At 38.0% G+C, this 19,631-nt stretch overlaps 1 protein-coding gene across 2 annotated transcripts in view; it reads left to right on the top strand.

Annotated features, from left to right (window-relative positions):
• The window catches only part of DNAH8 (dynein axonemal heavy chain 8), a 323,187-nt gene that overhangs the window by 174,005 nt on the left and 129,551 nt on the right, over positions 1-19,631 (top strand). For both annotated transcript variants that reach the window (XM_037842901.1, XM_037842900.1), the window contains 5 exons: positions 8,762-8,871; positions 12,734-12,897; positions 13,726-13,918; positions 15,338-15,460; positions 17,595-17,725. In XM_037842901.1, the coding sequence (XP_037698829.1) occupies positions 8,762-8,871; positions 12,734-12,897; positions 13,726-13,918; positions 15,338-15,460; positions 17,595-17,725 (721 nt within the window). The remainder of the gene's footprint in view (positions 1-8,761; positions 8,872-12,733; positions 12,898-13,725; positions 13,919-15,337; positions 15,461-17,594; positions 17,726-19,631) is intronic.

Below are 19,631 nucleotides of genomic sequence, written 5' to 3'. Positions count from 1 at the left end.
TGGGAAGGTAGAGCAGTGTGAATTAACAAAGCCCCATTCAGCCATCATTTCAGCAGACTGGGAGCCTCCCTACACAGCCCAGCAGCCGAGAACTGCCCTGGGGGGACGGCACTCACCAGTGACATAGCACAGTCATCCCTCAACAGAGGACCCGGGGTGGACAGCCTGGAAGAGGGGCCCACTTGCAAGTCTCAGGAGCCATACACCAATACCAAGGACTTGTGGGTCAGTGGCAGAGACAAACCGTGGCAGGACTGAACTGAAGGATTAGACTATTGCAGCAGCTTTAAAACTCTAGGATCACCAGGGAGATTTGATTGTTAGAGCCACCCCCCTCCCTGACTGCCCAGAAACACGCCCCATATACAGGGCAGGCAACACCAACTACACACGCAAGCTTGGTACACCAATTGGACCCCACAAGACTCACTCCCACAGTCACCAAAAAGGCTAAGCAGGGGAGAACTGGCTTGTGGAGAACAGGTGGCTCGTGGACGCCACCTGCTGGTTAGTTAGAGAAAGTGTACTCCACGAAGCTGTAGATCTGGTAAATTAGAGATAAGGACTTCAATTGGTCTACAAATCCTAAAAGAACCCTATCAAGTTCAGCAAATGCCACAAGGCCAAAAACAACAGAAAATTATAAAGCATATGAAAAAACCAGACGATATGGATAACCCAAGCCCAAGCACCCAAATCAAAATATCAGAAGAGACACAGCACCTAGAGCAGCTACTCAAAGAACTAAAGATGAACAATGAGACCATAGTACAGGAGACAAAGGAAATCAAGAAGACCCTAGAAGAGCATAAAGAAGACATTGCAAGACTAAATAAAAAAATGGATGATCTTATGGAAATTAAAGAAACTGTTGACCAAATTTAAAAGATTCTGGACACTCATACTACAAGACTAGAGGAAGTTGAACAACGAATCAGTGACCTCGAAGATGACAGAATGGAAAATGAAAGCATAAAAGAAAGAATGGGGAAAAAAAATGAAAAAATCGAAATGGACCTCAGGGATATGATAGATGATATGAAACGTCCAAATATAAGACTCATTGGTGTCCCAGAAGGCGAAGAAAAGGGTAAAGGTCTAGGAAGAGTATTCAAAGAAATTGTTGGGGAAAACTTCCCAAATCTTCTAAACAACATAAATACACAAATCATAAATGCTCAGCGAACTCCAAATAGAATAAATCCAAATAAACCCACTCCGAGACATATACTGATCACACTGTCAAACACAGAAGAGAAGGAGCAAGTTCTGAAAGCAGCAAGAGAAAAGCAATTCACCACATACAAAGGAAACAGCATAAGACTAAGTAGTGACTACTCAGCAGCCACCATGGAGGCAAGAAGGCAGTGGCACGATATATTTAAAATTCTGAGTGAGAAAAATTTCCAGCCAAGAATACTTTATCCAGCAAAGCTCTCCTTCAAATTTGAGGGAGAGCTTAAATTTTTCACAGACAAACAAATGCTGAGAGAATTTGCTAACAAGAGACCTGCCCTACTGGAGATACTAAAGGGAGCCCTACAGACAGAGAAACAAAGACTGGACAGAGAGACTTGGAGAAAGGTTCAGTACTAAAGAGATTCGGTATGGGTACAATAAAGGATATTAATAGAGAGAGGGAAAAATATGGCAAACATAAACCAAAGGATAAGATGGCCGATTCAAGAAATGCCTTCACGGTTATAACGTTGAATGTAAATGGATTAAACTCCCCAATTAAAAGATATAGATTCGCAGAATGGATCAAAAACAATGAACCATCAATATGTTACATACAAGAGACTCATCTTAGACACAGGGACACAAAGAAACTGAAAGTGAAAGGATGGAAAAAAATATTTCATGCAAGCTACAGCCAAAAGAAAGCAGGTGTAGCAATATTAATCTCAGATAAAATAGACTTCAAATGCAGGGATGTTTTGAGAGACAAAGAAGGCCACTACATACTAATAAAAGGGGCAATTCAGCAAGAAGAAATAACAATCGTAAATGTCTATGCACCCAATCAAGGTGCCACAAAATACATGAGAGAAACACTGGCAAAACTAAAGGAAGCAATTGATGTTTCCACAATAATTGAGGGAGACTTCAACACATCACTCTCTCCTATAGATAGATCAACCAGACAGAAGACCAATAAGGAAATTGAAAACCTAAACAATCTGATAAATGAATTAGATTTAACAGACATATACAGGACATTACATCCCAAATCACCAGGATACACATACTTTTCTAGTGCTCATGGAACTTTCTCCAGAATAGATCATATGCTGGGACATAAAACAAGGCTCAATAAATTTAAAAAGATTGAAATTATTCAAAGCACATTCTCTGACCACAATGGAATACAATTAGAAGTCAATAACCATCAGAGACTTAGAAAATTCACAAATACCTGGAGGTTAAACAACACACTCCTAAACAATCAGTGGGTTAAAGAAGAAATAGCAAGAGAAATTGCTAAATACATAGAGACGAATGAAAATGAGAACACAACATACCAAAACCTATGGGATGCAGCAAAAGCAGTGCTAAGGGGGAAATTTATAGCACTAAACGCATATATTAAAAAGGAAGAAAGAGCCAAAATCAAAGAACTAATGGATCAACTGAAGAAGCTAGAAAATGAACAGCAAACCAATCCTAAACCAAGTAGAAGAAAAGAAATCACAAGGATTAAAGCAGAAATAAACGACATAGAGAACAAAAAAACAATAGAGAGGATAAATATCACCAAAAGTTGGTTCTTTGAGAAGATCAACAAGATTGACAAGCCCCTAGCTAGACTGACAAAATCAAAAAGAGAGAAGACCCATATAAACAAAATAATGAATGAAAAAGGTGACGTAACTGCAGATCCTGAAGAAATTTAAAAAATTATAAGAGGATATTATGAACAACTGTATGGCAACAAACTGGATAATGTAGAAGAAATGGACAATTTCCTGGAAACATATGAACAACCTAGACTGACCAGAGAAGAAACAGAAGACCTCAACCAACCCATCACAAGCAAAGAGATCCAATCAGTCATCAAAAATCTTCCCACAAATAAATGCCCAGGGCCAGATGGCTTCACAGGGGAATTCTACCAAACTTTCCAGAAAGAACTGACACCAATCTTACTCAAACTCTTTCAAAACATTGAAGAAAATGGAACACTACCTAACTCATTTTATGAATCTAACATCAATCTAATACCAAAACCAGCCAAAGATGTTACAAAAAAGGAAAACTACCGGCCAATCTCCCTAATGAATATAGATGCAAAAATCCTCAACAAAATACTTGCAAATCGAATCCAAAGACACATTAAAAAAATCATACACCATGACCAAGTGGGGTTTATTCCAGGCACGCAAGGATGGTTCAACATAAGAAAATCAATCAATGTATTACAACACATTAACAAGTCAAAAGGGAAAAATCAATTGATCATCTCAATAGATGCTGAAAAAGAATTTGACAAAATCCAACATCCCTTTTTGATAAAAACACTTCAAAAGGTAGGAATTCAAGGAAACTTCCTCAACATGATAAAGAGCATATATGAAAAACCCACAGCCAGCATAGTACTCAATGGTGAGAGACTGAAAGCCTTCCCTCTAAGATCAGGAACAAGACAAGGATGCCCGCTATCACCACTGTTATTCAACATTGTGCTGGAAGTGCTAGCCAGGGCAATCCGGCAAGACAAAGAAATAAAAGGCATCCAAATTGGAAAAGAAGAAGTAAAACTGTCATTGTTTGCAGATGACATGATCTTATATCTAGAAAACCCTGAGAAATCGACGATACAGCTACTAGAGCTAATAAACAAATTTAGCAAAGTCGCGGGATACAAGGTTAATGCACATAAGTCAGTAATGTTTCTATATGCTAGAAATGAACAAACTGAAGAGACACTCAAGAAAAAGATACCATTTTCAATAGCAACTAAAAAAATCAAGTACCTAGGAATAAACTTAACCAAAGATGTAAAAGACCTATACAAAGAAAACTACATAACTCTACTAAAGGAAATAGAAGGGGACCTTAAAAGATGGAAAAATATTCCATGTTCATGGATAGGAAGGCTAAATGTCATTAAGATGTCAATTCTACCCAAACTCATCTACAGATTCAATGCAATCCCAATCAAAATTCCAACAACCTACTTTGCAGACTTGGAAAAGCTAGTTATCAAATTTATTTGGAAAGGGAAGATGCCTCGAATTGCTAAAGACACTCTAAAAAAGAAAAACGAAGTGGGAGGACTTACACTCCCTGACTTTGAAGCTTATTATAAAGCCACAGATGCCAAAACAGCATGGTACTGGCACAAAGATAGACATATAGATCAATGGAATCGAATTGAGAATTCAGAGATATACCCTCCGATCTATGGCCGACTGATCTTTGATAAGGCCCCCAAAGTCACTGAACTGAGTCATAATGGTCTTTTCAACAAATGGGGCTGGGAGAGTTGGATATCCATATCCAAAAGAATGAAAGAGGACCCCTACCTCACCCCCTACACAAAAATTAACTCAAAATGGACCAAAGATCTCAATATAAAAGAAAGTACCATAAAACTCCTAGAAGATAATGTAGGAAAACATCTTCAAGACCTTGTATTAGGCGGCCACTTCCTAGACTTTACACCCAAAGCACAAGCAACAAAAGAGAAAATAGATAAATGGGAACTCCTCAAGCTTAGAAGTCTCTGCACCTCAAAGGAATTTCTCAAAAAGGTAAAGAGGCAGCCAACTCAATGGGAAAAAATTTTTGGAAACCATGTATCTGACAAAAGACTGATATCTTGCATATATAAAGAAATCCTACAACTCAATGACAATAGTACAGTCGGCCCAATTATAAAATGGGCAAAAGATATGAAAAGACAGTTCTCTGAAGAGGAAATACAAATGGCCAAGAAACACATGAAAAAATGTTCAGCTTCACTAGCAATTAGAGAGATGCAAATTAAGACCACAATGAGATACCATCTAACACCGGTTAGAATGGCTGCCATTAAACAAACAGGAAACTACAAATGCTGGAGGGGATGTGGAGAAATTGGAACTCTTATTCATTGTTGGTGGGACTGTATAATGGTTCAGCCACTCTGGAAGTCAGTCTGGCACTTCCTTAGAAAACTAGATATAGAGTTACCATTCGATCCAGCGATTGCACTTCTCGGTATATACCCGGAAGGTCAGAAAGCAGTGACACGAACAGATATCTGCACGCCAATGTTCATAGCAGCATTATTCACAATTGCCAAGAGATGGAAACAACCCAAATGTCCTTCAACAGATGAGTGGATAAATAAAATGTGGTATATACACACGATGGAATACTACGCGGCAGTAAGAAGGAACGATCTCGTGAAACATATGACAACATGGATGAACCTTGAAGACATAATGCTGAGTGAAATAAGCCAGGCACAAAAAGAGAAATATTATATGCTACCACTAATGTGAACTTTGAAAAATGTAAAACAAATGGTTTATAATGTAGAATGTAGGGGAACTAGCAATAGAGAGCAATTAAGGAAGGGGGAACAATAATCCAAGGAGAACAGATAAGCTATTTAACGTTCTGGGGATGCCCAGGAATGACTATGGTCTGTTAATTTCTGATGGATATAGTAGGAGCAAGTTCACAGAAATGTTGCTATATTAGGTTGCGGTCGCAGTTGATTCGTCTGGGGGGGGGGGTGGCGGCCGGTTGCTAAATCCTAGGCTCCCAGGATTGCTCGGAGGGTACCGGCGGCGGGGGCTCTTTCCCGGAGGCGAGGGCGAGGCGGGGGACTTGGCCAGGTCCCCGGCGGGGTGGCGTGAAAAGTATGGAGGGCGGCGAGAAAGGAACAGGCGGGACACGGTTCTTTTAGGGTGAAGAAGCCAAGAGAGAGAGTTTATTAGGGGAGAGTACAAGCTTATATTGGGCGTTTAGAGGGCGGGGTAGCTGTAGAGGTTAAAGGCTTGGATTGGTTCTGAGAGGGCGCGGAGGTTGATTGAAAAGGGGCGAGAGTTGCTCCGGTAACGGTGTCTGGCAACAATGTATGCGCACTGGTGGTAATGGGAGTTGCACTGGCAACGGGGAGTGTCCGGGCAAGATAAGGGGGTGGGGAAAAGGCGGTTCCCTCCGGCAAGCCTCCCCTAACAGTGTTATTTTGGGTGAGGAAATGGGGCCTGCCTCCGGCCTCACTTTCCCAGGCCCGGGGGGCTGCGGAGGGCGCTGTCGCCCGTGCCCACCACCCTCCCCAGGGGCTGATCAGGTCCCCCAGCCCAGGCCCGCCAAGTTGAAGCACGTAATCAGTGTCCCGCATTAGGTAACTTTCTTGGGGTAAAGTAGGAACATGTTGGAAGTTAAGCAGTTATCTTAGGTTAGTTGTCTTTTTTTTACTCCCTTGTTATGGTCTCTTTAAAATGTTCTTTTATTGTATGTCTGTTTTCTTTTTAACTTTTTTTCATACAGTTGATTTAAAAAAGAAGGGAAAGTTAAAAAAAAAAAAAAGAAAAAGAAAAACAAGGAAAAAAAAAAAGATGTAGTGCCCTATTGAGGAGCCTGTGGAGAATGCAGGGGTATTCGCCTACCCCACCTCCATGGTTGCTAACATGACCACAGACATAGGGGACTGGTGGTTTGATGGGTTGAGCCCTCTACCACAGGTTTTACCCTTGGGAAGACGGTTGCAGCAAAGGAGAGTCTAGGCCTCCCTATGGTTGTGCCTAAGAGCCTCCTCCCGAATGCCTCTTTGTTGCTCAGATGTGGCCCTGTCTCTCTAGCTAAGCCAACTTGAAAGGTGAAATCACTGCCCTCCCCCCTACGTGGGATCGGACACCCAGGGGAGTGAATCTCCCTGGCAACGTGGAATATGACTCCCGGGGAGGAATGTAGACCTGGCATCGTGGGACGGAGAACATCTTCTTGACCAAAAGGGGGATGTGAAAGGAAATGAAATAAGCTTCAGTGGCAGAGATTCCAAAAGGAGCCGAGAGGTCACTCTGGTGGGCACTCTTATGCACACTTTAGACAACCCTTTTTAGGTTCTAAAGAATTGGGGTAGCTGGTGGTGGATACCTGAAACTATCAAACTACAACCCAGAACCCATGAATCTCAAAGACAGTTGTATAGAAATGTAGCTTATGAGGGGTGACAATGGGATTGGGAAAGCCATAAGGACCACACTCCACTTTGTCTAGTTTATGGATGGATGAGTAGAAAAATAGGGGAAGGAAACAAACAGACAAAGGTACCCAATGTTCTTTTTTACTTCAATTGCTCTTTTTCACTTTAATTATTATTCTTGTTATTTTTGTGTGTGTGCTAATGAAGGTGTCAGGGATTGATTTGGGTGATGAATGTACCACTATGTAATGGTACTGTAAACAATCGAAAGTACGATTTGTTTGGTATGACTGCATGGTATGTGAATATATCTCAATAAAATGAAGATTAAAAAAAAAAAAAAAAAAAAAACATAAGTCATGTTGCTATAAAGAAAAGCGAGTTACTGATCATGACCAAGTCAGAGGAAGGAGGAGGTTGTGAACAGGTAGGGACAACTGGGCATGTACTAGGGCAGTGCTATACTTCTTAATCTGGTGGTCTGTACATGAGTGTTTGCTTATTTATTAACTATTTTATACCCTCTAAGAAATTTTGAATACATTTAAAGAAATGTGGAAAAAAAAAATCAAGAAACTGAGGCTTAGAAAAGTAACTGCCCAACCAAGGCCATTTAGCTAGTGCATTCCAGAGGCTAATTCCCGTTTTCTCATTCGCGATCCCATGCTTCTTATAACACATTTGTTCCACAGGAAGTTGGAAATCTAGTCATACAATCTCTGGAAGCTAGAAGCCCTTAACAGGCATCTCCCAAAACAGACTGTCTGATTACTGGAAGAGTTTCATGTTTCCTCAAGTCAAGTCTCCTGAGATCTTTGTGAACCATCCCAAGTCTGTTCAGCTGCTCCTCCCTTCCATAAACCTGCTCCACATCTCTGAGATGATTCCTATTTCCTATTCCTGTGTATGACTATTCGTGTTCATATTCCTCTGAAAATGCCAAGCTCCCAACTGAACACATTACTCAACATATAATCTGACTGGAGTGAAGTAGCGAAGAATCTAGTTTTGAAATCTAAAATCAAACACATTTTAAATCTTTAGAAAAGTCTGTGAAGCTACAACTCAAGTCCCTCCCAAAGGTGATTATGTTAGTCAGACTGTCGCCATACTGGGTGTTTCCTACAGATGGCCACATCCTACAGATGGTCCCTCTCTGGCCAGATTGATGACAGTAAGTCAGGAGATGTGGGTTCTGATTCCGGTTCTTTCAACAATCAATCCATGTGACTCTGCACAATTTGCTTTGCTGCCTAAGCCCTGCCTCCTCGTCTGTGAAATGAGGGAGTAGTCTCTAAGTTCTTTTCTAGCTCTCCTGTGCTTCAGGGAGAATGCTGATTTACAGGCTCTGGAGTCAGGATTCAAGTTTCAGATTCACCTACATGCAAACTGTGTGACCTTGGGCAAGTTACTAAGCTCTCTGCCTCAGCCCCCTAATATTAAAATGGGAATAACAACAAATCTACCTTACGTTTTTTTTCTCCCGGGGCTAGTTCTTTGAGAGAAATTCTTGAGATCACCCAGCTTAGTCAGTCTAGTAATAACGTATTCACTGGAATAAACACGTGTCTTGTAATCTTACAGTAAGCTTGTTTCTTCAATCTTGTTTATTTTTAGGAATAATTGGTGGTGGATACTTTGATCCTTGTAGAAAGTTCAAACCTGAAATATGTGAGTTGGTTTTGAATTTAGTCTCAGCGGGCAGAGTGCTGTGGCAGTGGACCAAGGTACAGAATGATCTCTTGTCAATAATAAAAAAAATCTGTTATTCAGCCCAGTTCTCACCTCAGGGCTCATTAAGTTATTATAAAACCATACGTAGTAGTGTTTTTTGGAAAAGACAAATTATGTGCTCAAATAGATTTATGACACTTTTCCTTTCCAGGGAGCAAATATGATGACTGAATGATGCTTTCCATATGTATGAGATATTATAAACCAGATAGGACATCCAAGAGAAAGTAGAATGTCTCTAAAATGTGCACTTGTTACTCTGATTTGCAATTCTTTGTCTTTATGTCTGTCTCCCGCACCAAATTATGTCAGACACTAGTAAATGTTTGTTGACCAAGTGAATACATGGATTGCCAGACGTATTAACCAAGACATAAAATTGAACTTTTGTGTTTCTTCTACATGGAGTGTGAATTAGTAAATAAATGGAAGTGTCTTAACAAAATAGGCTGGATTTCAATAAGCATGTAAGTGTCCTAAGTAGAGCTGAGCATACCTGTGGCCACAACTAGATGACTTAAGGCAGTACTTGTGAAAAGGCAATCAAGTGTATTTATTAGCTAAAAACAGGTTTGATATAGCTGCCAAAAACTGGTGAAGGAGAAAAGGATTAGTTGTCAAACAAAGTTCACTGTGAATTTACTAGCTATTCACACACCTCTGGGTGGAAGCTTATCTCTCAAGAAACCTAGAGTATGCCAGCCTTCAGATTCCTGGAGGGACTGGGGGAATTCTAGATGCAGAATTATCAGAAAAGGAATTGGGTATTTTCTGTGAAATGCTCTTCCACATAGCCTCCTGCAGTGACTGTTTCCTTGTAAGGGACCCTGCTCCTTGTCCATACAAGGTCTCTGCCTTTGCTGCTTCTCCTCTTTTAAAGACACCCAAAAAATATCTGTTGGACAAATGAATAAATGGCAAAATCTGATTGTCAAAGACAGTTTTCTGTGGTCAGTTCCATCTGCTTTCCAGTGTGCTTATTGTTCAGTATTATGTGCTTAGATACACATTTGCCTGAAAAACTTTAGTCTTCTGGATGTCTCTCCATCAAAGCTTGTTTTGTTATATGTATGTTTACTGCTCCACTTCTTCACTTTTCTTTTACCTCTTTAACCCATTTTGCTCAGGTTTTCATTCCCACTGCTCTCATCAAGGTCACCAAAGACCTCAATCTTGCCAAATCCAAAGGTCAGTTTTTTTCTTCTTGACTTCTCAGCAGCTCCTTTCCTCTAAATACCTTCTTAACTTGGCTTCAGAAGCAGGCACCCACTCTCTTGATTTTCCTCCAACCTCGGCTACCTTTTTAAAGTTCCTTCTCTTTTTCTCCTCCTTTAAATACTGCAGTGCACCTGGGCTGAAAGCTGGGACCCTTCCCCATCTACATTCTTCCCCTGAGTGGTATCTTCTAACTCAGGGCTTTAAATATCATCTCTATGCTGATGTCTTCAAAATCAATACCTCCATCCCAGGCCTCTCCACTTGGTTCCAGACTTATTTCTAAATGCCTAATAGACATCACCGTTTTGATGTCTAATACCTTCTCAAAGTTAATATTTCCAAAAAGAGTTCTTAATTGTCCTTAGATATGGCCCACCCTTGGACTTCTGTGTCTTAGTTAACAGCTACATCAATTAATTTGTTTTTTGGGGCTGAAAGCCTGGGTGCCATCCTTGATTTGTCTCTCTCTTCTCGTACATTCAATCCATCAGCAAGTGTTGCCTTCATATATATCCCAATTCTGAGCACTTCTCTTCATCTTACTGTGATTGCCTTGATATGTTTCCATCACCTGTCCTATGGACCATGCAGGAGCCTCCCAACTAATCTCCCTGCTTTCTTCTTGTTCTCTAGAGTCTGTTCTTTACACAGCACCAGAAAAATATTTTTAAAAAGTAAATCAGAGAGCATTATTCCTTCTTAAAACCAAGAGTAGGTTTCCATTACACTTAGAATGAAAACCACCACCTTGCTGTGGCCTGTGAAACCCAACCTGAGCTGGCCCCTGCCTACCTCTCTTCCCTTCCATCAGTCTGCTCCGGCCATACTGCCCTTCTCACTGGTCCTCCAACACTCCAAGTTTTTCATGTCTCTGGATCTTTATACTTTGTTTGACTCATTCTCAGCATGTTTGTCTTCAGAGGGGCTTTTCCAGATCATCCTCTCTAACATAACTGCCCATGTCCCTATCTCAGTCATTATCTATCCCCTGACTGCTTTGTGTTTACTATGACTTTAATCTTTATATTTATCTATTTGTCTGTTCATGAATATGTTTGTTCTCTATTTATTGTCAGGCTCTTCTACTAGAATGGAAGCTCTATGACAGTTGCAGATTTATCTGTTCTGTTCACCAAAGTATCTTAAGAGCAGTGAGGGGGGGGTACTAAAAAATATTCACTGAAAAGAAATATTTTTTCCCCTCTTCTCCCCTCCCCCAAATAAACAGGCTTCTTTGTGTCTTTTCTTCACATTTCCCATCTTCACAAACCATCTTTTAACCCATTCAAGCCTTGTTTGTTACTTTGCCTCTATATTAGTTTCTGTAGCTTAAGAGAAGAGAAACCAGTTAATAAACAAGAAAGGGAAAGAAAGGCATTGTTGTAAATTCTGTTTAATGATTGCTTCAGTTTCCATCAGAGCTGTAGTATTCACACAGCCTTATCCCTTTAAGTATTTTTGCATACTTGTAATATAAGTGTATGTTTTACATTTCAGTGGGTAAAATGAACATTTTAGCTTGAAATGTAACTGAGGAAAGAGGAAAATTGAAAGATGATTGATAAAATAATGCATCTCTTCATTCTATCTCCCCATACTGTTTTAACTTGCACTGTGAATTAGCCTGTGAAAATTACTCTACAAATGTCACTCAATAGGGTACTTTTTCAAACTAGAAAGGCGTATTTGTATAGTTACTGAAGAAAGACTTTGCATTTTTGAATTACTCATGCAGGGACTTTGCTTCTATCTCCAGAATTACCATTGTTTTGCCTTTTCAAATCTGATGTCAATGATATCAATTATGATCTTTGTACATGGTCAGCAGTGCTTTCCACACCTAGTGTACCTCAAGTTCATCCCTTACCCAGTATCTCTCTGGATATGAGTGTGTTATTGTAATAGTTCTGTCTTTTAAGATTCTAGAAATTGGTAGAAATGGTAAGTAAATTAGCATAGCTGAACACAGTCTTTGTGTTGAAACAAACAAAAAAATGAAAAGACTATTACTTGTAGTTGTATGTCAGACTTGCCTGTCGATTTATAGTAGACAGATATAAGAAAGTACATTCACTAAGTCTGGATCTGCACAGTGAAATTCAGATTATGATAGGCAAATTCAAACATGTTAAGATCCTTAATCAAAGCAATATTTAGAAGGTTGTCATTATTGACTTCAGCAGTGAACACATTGTTCTTACCTGTGTGACCACCAGCTCAAGTTCTGTTCTTTACTGTGACGTATTTCCATATTCATACTAGTAAGGTTAGTAACGATTAGGAATGATAATTCCCACGGTTCACATATTTGCTAAAGCTGAGGAGAATGGACTTGTTCAAAGCCAACCAACGGTAATCAAGCAGGCATTGGAATCTACATCTAGTGCTTTATTCTTGAATCCAGTCTGTTGAAGGGCTTGTGGTCTTTTAAATTCTATTTTGGTTTATTTATGTATTTGTTTTGTTTATTTTTCTGTCAGGGCTGGGATGAAAAAATATAAAACTTAATCTTGGTTTATTTACTCAGCCTGACTATTTTATCTAAAATAGGACTTGTGAAATAAAATAGTTCTAAAAACAGTTGTCCTTTTAGTTTTATCTTTTCAATCATAACGATTAAAATTTTTTCACCTCTAGGTAAAGATGCTGCCAACGCCTTCTAAGTTTCATTACATCTTCAATCTTCGCGATCTTTCCCGAATTTGGCAAGGAATGTTAACCATAAAAGCTGAGGAATGTGATTCAGTCTCTACTCTCCTGTCGCTTTTTAAACATGAATGTAACAGAGTAATTGCCGACAGGTGTATATTAAAACATTTGAATTTAAATGTTCTGTATAAGAAGTTTTTTCTACTAGGTTAATTCTTGCATTGTCTACTCAGATAAATGGAGTAAGGACTATTGTCTTAATTTGCTGTGGACCATGTGTAGCATTCATGCCACTCCCCACCTCCTGGTGTCCATTAAAAAAAATGCTCTGCGAACTTACCTGAATATTATTTCAACAATAATACATCTTTATAAATCACACTTCATCAGAGAGTTGATAAAATTCAGAGGCAAATTTTAGTTGAGTATAGTTTCTAAAAATTTTTGGCTCTGTATAGATTTTTCATGGTGAAATCTGGGACTTAAGTTCAGTCATCTCTCTGAGCCTCAGTTTCCTCATCTGTCAAGTGTGGATGATATTGCCAATCTCACAAAGTTGTAGTGTCTGGCATGATGTTTCACACATAGGTGGTACTCATCAAATGTCAGTCACCTTTCTTCTCCTTTTCTCTCCTTGATATTTTAAGTCTGGAAAGGACTTCCATGCACTGTGTGCCTAAAAACCCAGAAAGAGGATGCATGCCCACTCCTAATAGTCACATCTACTCTCCCACTGCAAGCTTTAGAGATCTTTGACCTCACCTATGTGACTCATCTGTATTTTCTATAAATAATACTATTAATGTTATAACTATCTTGGATGGGGTTATGTTCTTCGTGTCAAAAGGTAGAATGTGTTTCCCTGTCCTGAGGGGAGGGAGATACAGGGTAAGGGTTGAGGAGAGACAGGGAAGTCAAAACCTGTTCAGTTAGAAAGTGCTTCTATATTTTGCATTCTCATGACTATGTTTTCCTTTCAGATTTATAACTCCTGAAGATGAACACTGGTTTAATGTACATCTTATTCATGCAATTGAAGAAAATGTTAGCCCAGAGATGTTATCATGTATTCTGCCTGAACCATACTTTGTAGACTTTCTCCGTGATATACCTGAACCAACTGGTGATGAACCTGAAGATAGTGTCTTTGAAATTCCCAAAGTCTATGAACTGGTATTTATTTTCATCTTTTAAAGTGTTTTGGACCACTCACTTCTCTAGGTATTTTTCCTCGCCTCCCCCCGCCCCAACCCAGCATAGGATTGCTGTAACATCTAAGTTATTTATGGGTTAAAATTTACAGTCATCATATACCAAGTAAAATATTTCTTTCAATGAAATTTATTAGCAATCCCATTAAAGTAAAGTATAATACAAATACGCCTACAATTACCACTATTACTTAATATTGCTTTGAAAGTTCTAGGCAATGAATAAAATAAGAAAAAGAAAATAGACATAGTTATCATTTAGGGAAAACACAGAATGTGATTATTTGCAGGTGATATGATTACCTACTTACATAATCCAAGAGAACTAAAAATCTGATGTAACTAGTGAGAATTCTGTAAGATGGCCAAGTATGAAATAAATATACAACTCAATAACTGTCCTTTATACCAGGGTTTGGTAAATTACAGTCTATGGCCCAAATGCATCCTGCCACCTATGAGCTGAGAAGGGTTTCTACATTTTTAAATGGTTAGAAAAAATCAAAACAGTTGTATTGCAGGATTGAAAATTGTATGAAATTCAAATTTCAATGTCCATAAATAATGTTTTGTTGGAACATAGCCAACCCATTTGTCTACATATTGTCTATGGCTGCTTTTGTACAACAACGGCAGAGTTAGTAGCTGTGACAGAGACCACATGGCCCACAAAGCCTAAAATACCTACTGTCTGGCCCTTTGCAGAAGTTTCCCAACCCTTGCTCTGTGCCAACAATCACAAGGTAGAAAATGTAACACAAAAGTATTTTATTCAACAGCGACAAAAATGTAAAGCATGTAGAAATAAATGTGATAAAACTTTATTTGACTAAATAGCAACACATCATTCTTTCTAAATTAATATTTAATGAAGGTTTAATGAAATTTGATACAAGATTCCAAAAGGACTTTTTTAAAACAGAAACACATAAAATGATTCTAAAGTGCATGTAGATCAAATAATTAAATGGGAGGAAACAATTCGCAAAACAAAGAAAGTTGGTGAGTATTTATTTCAAGATGACAAAGACTTGTGGATAAACTGCTGTATATGTTTTATAAGCCATAAAAATATTAATAAGACAATAAAAGCTAAAAAAAAAGTTTGTTACATTCCAGTGTGAATTACCAAGGGTAGGAGTTGGTGCTGGACTTCTTGAAGGGAAGATCAGAAATAATTTCATATTGGAAACCTCCGACTTTTGCAGTTAGGTTTCAGGTCTCTGAAAAAAAGAAATAAGTCAAAGTAAACTAATATGTAAGAAATCTCTAGGAATCTATGTTTGTGTTTCAGAATTACTGTTGAGTGCCTTTATAATTGCTACTTTCATAAATATTTTGAATCTTAATAAATGTTATTTTTTTCTCTCACCACCTCCAGATACCATCCTTTGACTTTCTGTCTGAAAAACTCCAGTTTTACCAGAGACAGTTCAATGAAATCATTCGAGGAACAACTCTTGATCTAGTGTTTTTTAAAGATGCAATGACTCATCTCATTAAGGTTCTAACTATTAACTATCTCCTGATATAAAAAGATCATGTAAAAACTTAGTAAATTCCATAGATAAACTTTTTGAGAGACTAAATTTATCATATCAGGTAGCTTTATAAAAGAGTGTACGTAGGTTGGATCAGTCTGTCTTAGAAAGCAAAAGCTTAATTGGAAACCTCTTATCTGAATCCACCAGCATGACAGAAAATGTTTTTCAAGGGAAAATTGATGGTTTTTGTGTCCAGAGCTTTTGACACACTGAATCAAAGAACTTTGCCTTTCTAGAATGTAAGCCAGAGAACCTTGTGAAGAAATATTCCCTCTTCAAATTATATTTTGATATTATGAGAATCTTTTCCCCATGGAGGAAAAGTTGATGCTTTAAGAATGCTGATTTTGTGATTGGTTTACAGATTATGGACAAACTGAAGGGGAAGGGGTTTGGGGAGTATAAAGGGCTGGTGAAAAGATAGAAGCCAATTAGAGCAGCACTAGAAATGAGCCTGGTTTGATTCAAGTCTGAAGGGCTGGAGAAGGGAGTTGTTTACTTGTATAATTGGTTGACTTTTCCAGGAAGTGAGAACATGTAGAAGGGAGATTATAGCTGGCAACTATTTATTATGAACTTACCTTCTACAAGCTTGGAGACTTTTCACATGACGAAGGGCTGTTCTCACATTCATCCATTCAACAAGTAATTATTGAATGCTCATTGTGGCTAAGTCTTGGGGGCCTGGGACTCTATGCTAGGTGCAAAACCTAGAACTCTATTCTAGGTGCAAGTACATAAAATACTTTTAGTGTATTTAAAAATATACTGAATGAAGTTCTGATACATGCAACACGGATGAACCTTGAAGACATCATGTTGAGTGAAATAATGTGGTGGATACAAAAGGACAAATATTGTAGGATTTCACTGATATGAAATAATTAGAATATGCAAACTCAGAGAGTCAGAATCCAGAGTATAGGTTAACAGGGAATGGAGTGGGGATAGGGAATAAGAAGTTAAGGATTAAAAATGTACGAGGCTCCTATTTAGAATGATGAAAATGTTTTGGTAATGGATGGCGGTGATGATAGCACAATATTGTGAATGTAATTAGCAGCAGTGGAGTCTGTTTCTGAATGTGGGGAAATGTTAGGTTGTATATATGGTAACAGTAAAATTTTAAAAGATCAATGGAACTGCAGTACACAAACAGTGAACCCTAAGTTAAACCATATACTATAGTTTATAGTACAATTATAAAAATGTGCTTGCAACAATTGTAACAAATGTTCCACAACAATGCTAGGTTTTAGTAATAGGGTAGAATATGGGAATCCTGTGTTTTATGCATGATTGTTCTGCAAACCCGCAACTTCTCTAATAAAGAAAAAAAAGTATACTGATAGAATTAATGCATACCAAGGTGTTGTTACTGATCTGTCATCTGTAAAACTTGCATTTAAAAAATGCTTTTTAGAAGTAGTAACGGATTTAGTGATCCATCTGAACTTTTCTTCCTAATCAGTGGTATTGATGTAAAGGACAGATTTTTGGCAATGACTTTAATTGGCGTAAGATTTGAACCACAATACGATTTCCTCACTGAGGAAATCAGCCACAGAAAAGCAATTCACAAGAATAAAGGCAGTCCCTCTAAGTCTTTTTCTACAAATGAACACCCTCCCATCATTTTAAGTAGAATTTTGGCTTTTTAAAAAAATTTTGATGTCAGAGATATGACGGAGTATTATTCGCTATGGAGCTAGATGTCTACAAATTCATTGTGTTAGCTGATAAATAAAAAAGCAAACAATTCTAAACATCCCTCTTCCATCTTCTGCCGATTGGGAAGAGCAGCTCCATCATCCATTGAGTCTCAACACAGACACAGAATAGTTTTGAAATAGAAGATGGTAAAGCCAATGTGTTCTCTTTTTCAAAATGTAAATATAGATGGACAAGGAAAGACTTTTAATTTAACAAATCAATATAAATCTTTAATTTTTAAAATTCTGAGATAAGCCATGGCAAGGAAAAAAGTTTAATGTAGTCTGGAAGCACGTGGGCAAATCTTGGCCCCATTTAGGGCAAGAAAAGGTGAACATTTAAGTCCCATTTTCAAATGCATGCTGTTTTATTTCAAAACAGATTTCACGAATAATTCGAACATCATGTGGAAATGCATTGCTGGTGGGTGTTGGCGGTTCTGGAAAACAGAGTCTTTCAAGATTGGCCTCTTTTATAGCTGGATATCAGATATTCCAGATAACATTAACCAGGTAGGATAAAGGAAGTTAAATATTCACTTTTAAAAAGATACAACAATTTAGTTAATTTGTTTTTCAAATTAGGTTGTAGTTTTATTACAGAAAAGTCATATGAAAATACAGTGTTCCCATATACACCCCCTACTGTTGACACTGCATTAGGTTACAATTTGTTACAATTGATGAAAGAATATTCAAGTATTTATATTAACTATAGTCCATAGTTTACAGTAGGTGCCTTTTCCCCATATACCACCTTATTATTAACACATTGCAGTAGTGTCACACATTTGTTTCAATTCATGAAAGTACATGCTTGTATTTGTAATATTAACCACAGTCATCATTCACAACAGGGTTCACTGTGTTATACAGTCTCATGTTCTATCTTCTAACTTTCCTTCTAATAACATACATGACCTAAAACTTCCCCCTTCAACTACATTCACCAACGTAATTCAGTACAGTTAATTACTCTCAGAATAATGTGACAGTGTCACCACTATCCATTTCCAAATATTTACAATCAGCCTAAATAGAAATTCTGCACAAATTAAGCATCAGCTCCACTTTCTCTATCCCATTCTATACCCTGGTAACCTGTATTCTAGATTCAAACTCTGAGTTTGCTTAGTGTAATTAGTTTGTATCAGTGAGATCATACAATATTTGTCCTTTTGTCCTGACTCATTTGACTCAACATAATGTCCTGAAGGTACGTCCATGTTGTTGCATGCACCAGGACTTCATTCCTTCTTACAGCTGAATAATATTCCATCTTGTGTATATATCACATTTTGTTTATCCATGAACCAGTTGATGCACACTTAGGTTGCTTCCTTCTTTTGGCAGTTGTGAACAATGCTGCTATGAACATCAGTGTGTAAATGTCTGTTCAAGTCCCTGCTTTCAGTTTTAATGGGTATATACCTAACAGCAGGATTGTTGGATCACATGGCAATTTTAGGCTTAGCTGCCTGAAGAATTGCCAGACTGAGGAACTTCCATGGTGGCTGTACCATTTTACATTCCCACCAGCAGTGAATGAGTGTTCCTGTTTCTCCACAACTTCTCCAATGCTTGTAGTTTTTTGTTTTTGTTTTTTTTTTAAATAGTGGACCTTCTAGTAGGTGTGAAATGATAACTCATTGTGGTTTTGATTCACATTTCCCTGATAACTAGTGATGTTGAGCATCTTTTCGTGTGCTTTTTTTTTTTTTTTCTTTTTTAGCCATTTGTGTTTCCTCTTTGGAAAAATTGTTATCCAAGTCTTTTGCCCATTTTTAAATTGGGATGTTTGTCTTTTTATTGTTGAGTTGTTGGATTTCTTTATATACTCTGGATATTAAACCCTTACTGGATATGTGGTTTCCAAATATTTGCTCCAGTTGAGTAGGTTGCCTTTTCACTTTCTTGACAGTCTTTGAAGCACAAAGTTTTTAATTTTCATCCTTCGTTGTCTATTTCTTCCTTTGTTGCTTGTGCTTTGGGTGTGAGATCTAAGAAACCGTGGCCTACCATGAAATTAGAAGGTACTTTCCTACATATTCTTCTAGGACTTAAATGGTCCTGGGTCTTAAATTTAGGTCTTTGATCCATTTTGAATTGATTTTTGTATAAGGTGTGAGATAGTGGTCCTTTTTCATTCTTTTGGATAAAGATATCAAGTTCTTTCAGCACCATTTGTTGAAGAGACTATTCTGACCCAGTTAAGTGGACTTGACAGCCTTGTTGAATCAATTTTCCTTTGATGTGAGGGACTGTTTCTGAACTCTCAATTCTATTCCATTGGTCAATACATCTGCCTGTATGCCTGTACCGTATTGATTTTTTTTGTATTTTTCAATGCAATTTTATTGAGATACATTCACATACCAGATGTTCCAGTTTGCTGATGCTGCTATTATGCAAAATACCA

Source organism: Choloepus didactylus, chromosome 7 (genome assembly GCF_015220235.1).
Source record: "Choloepus didactylus isolate mChoDid1 chromosome 7, mChoDid1.pri, whole genome shotgun sequence".
Taxonomy (NCBI): domain Eukaryota; kingdom Metazoa; phylum Chordata; class Mammalia; order Pilosa; family Megalonychidae; genus Choloepus; species Choloepus didactylus.
The sequence above is the reverse complement of the archived record's forward strand: the minus strand, read 5'-3'. Positions and strand labels throughout refer to the sequence as shown.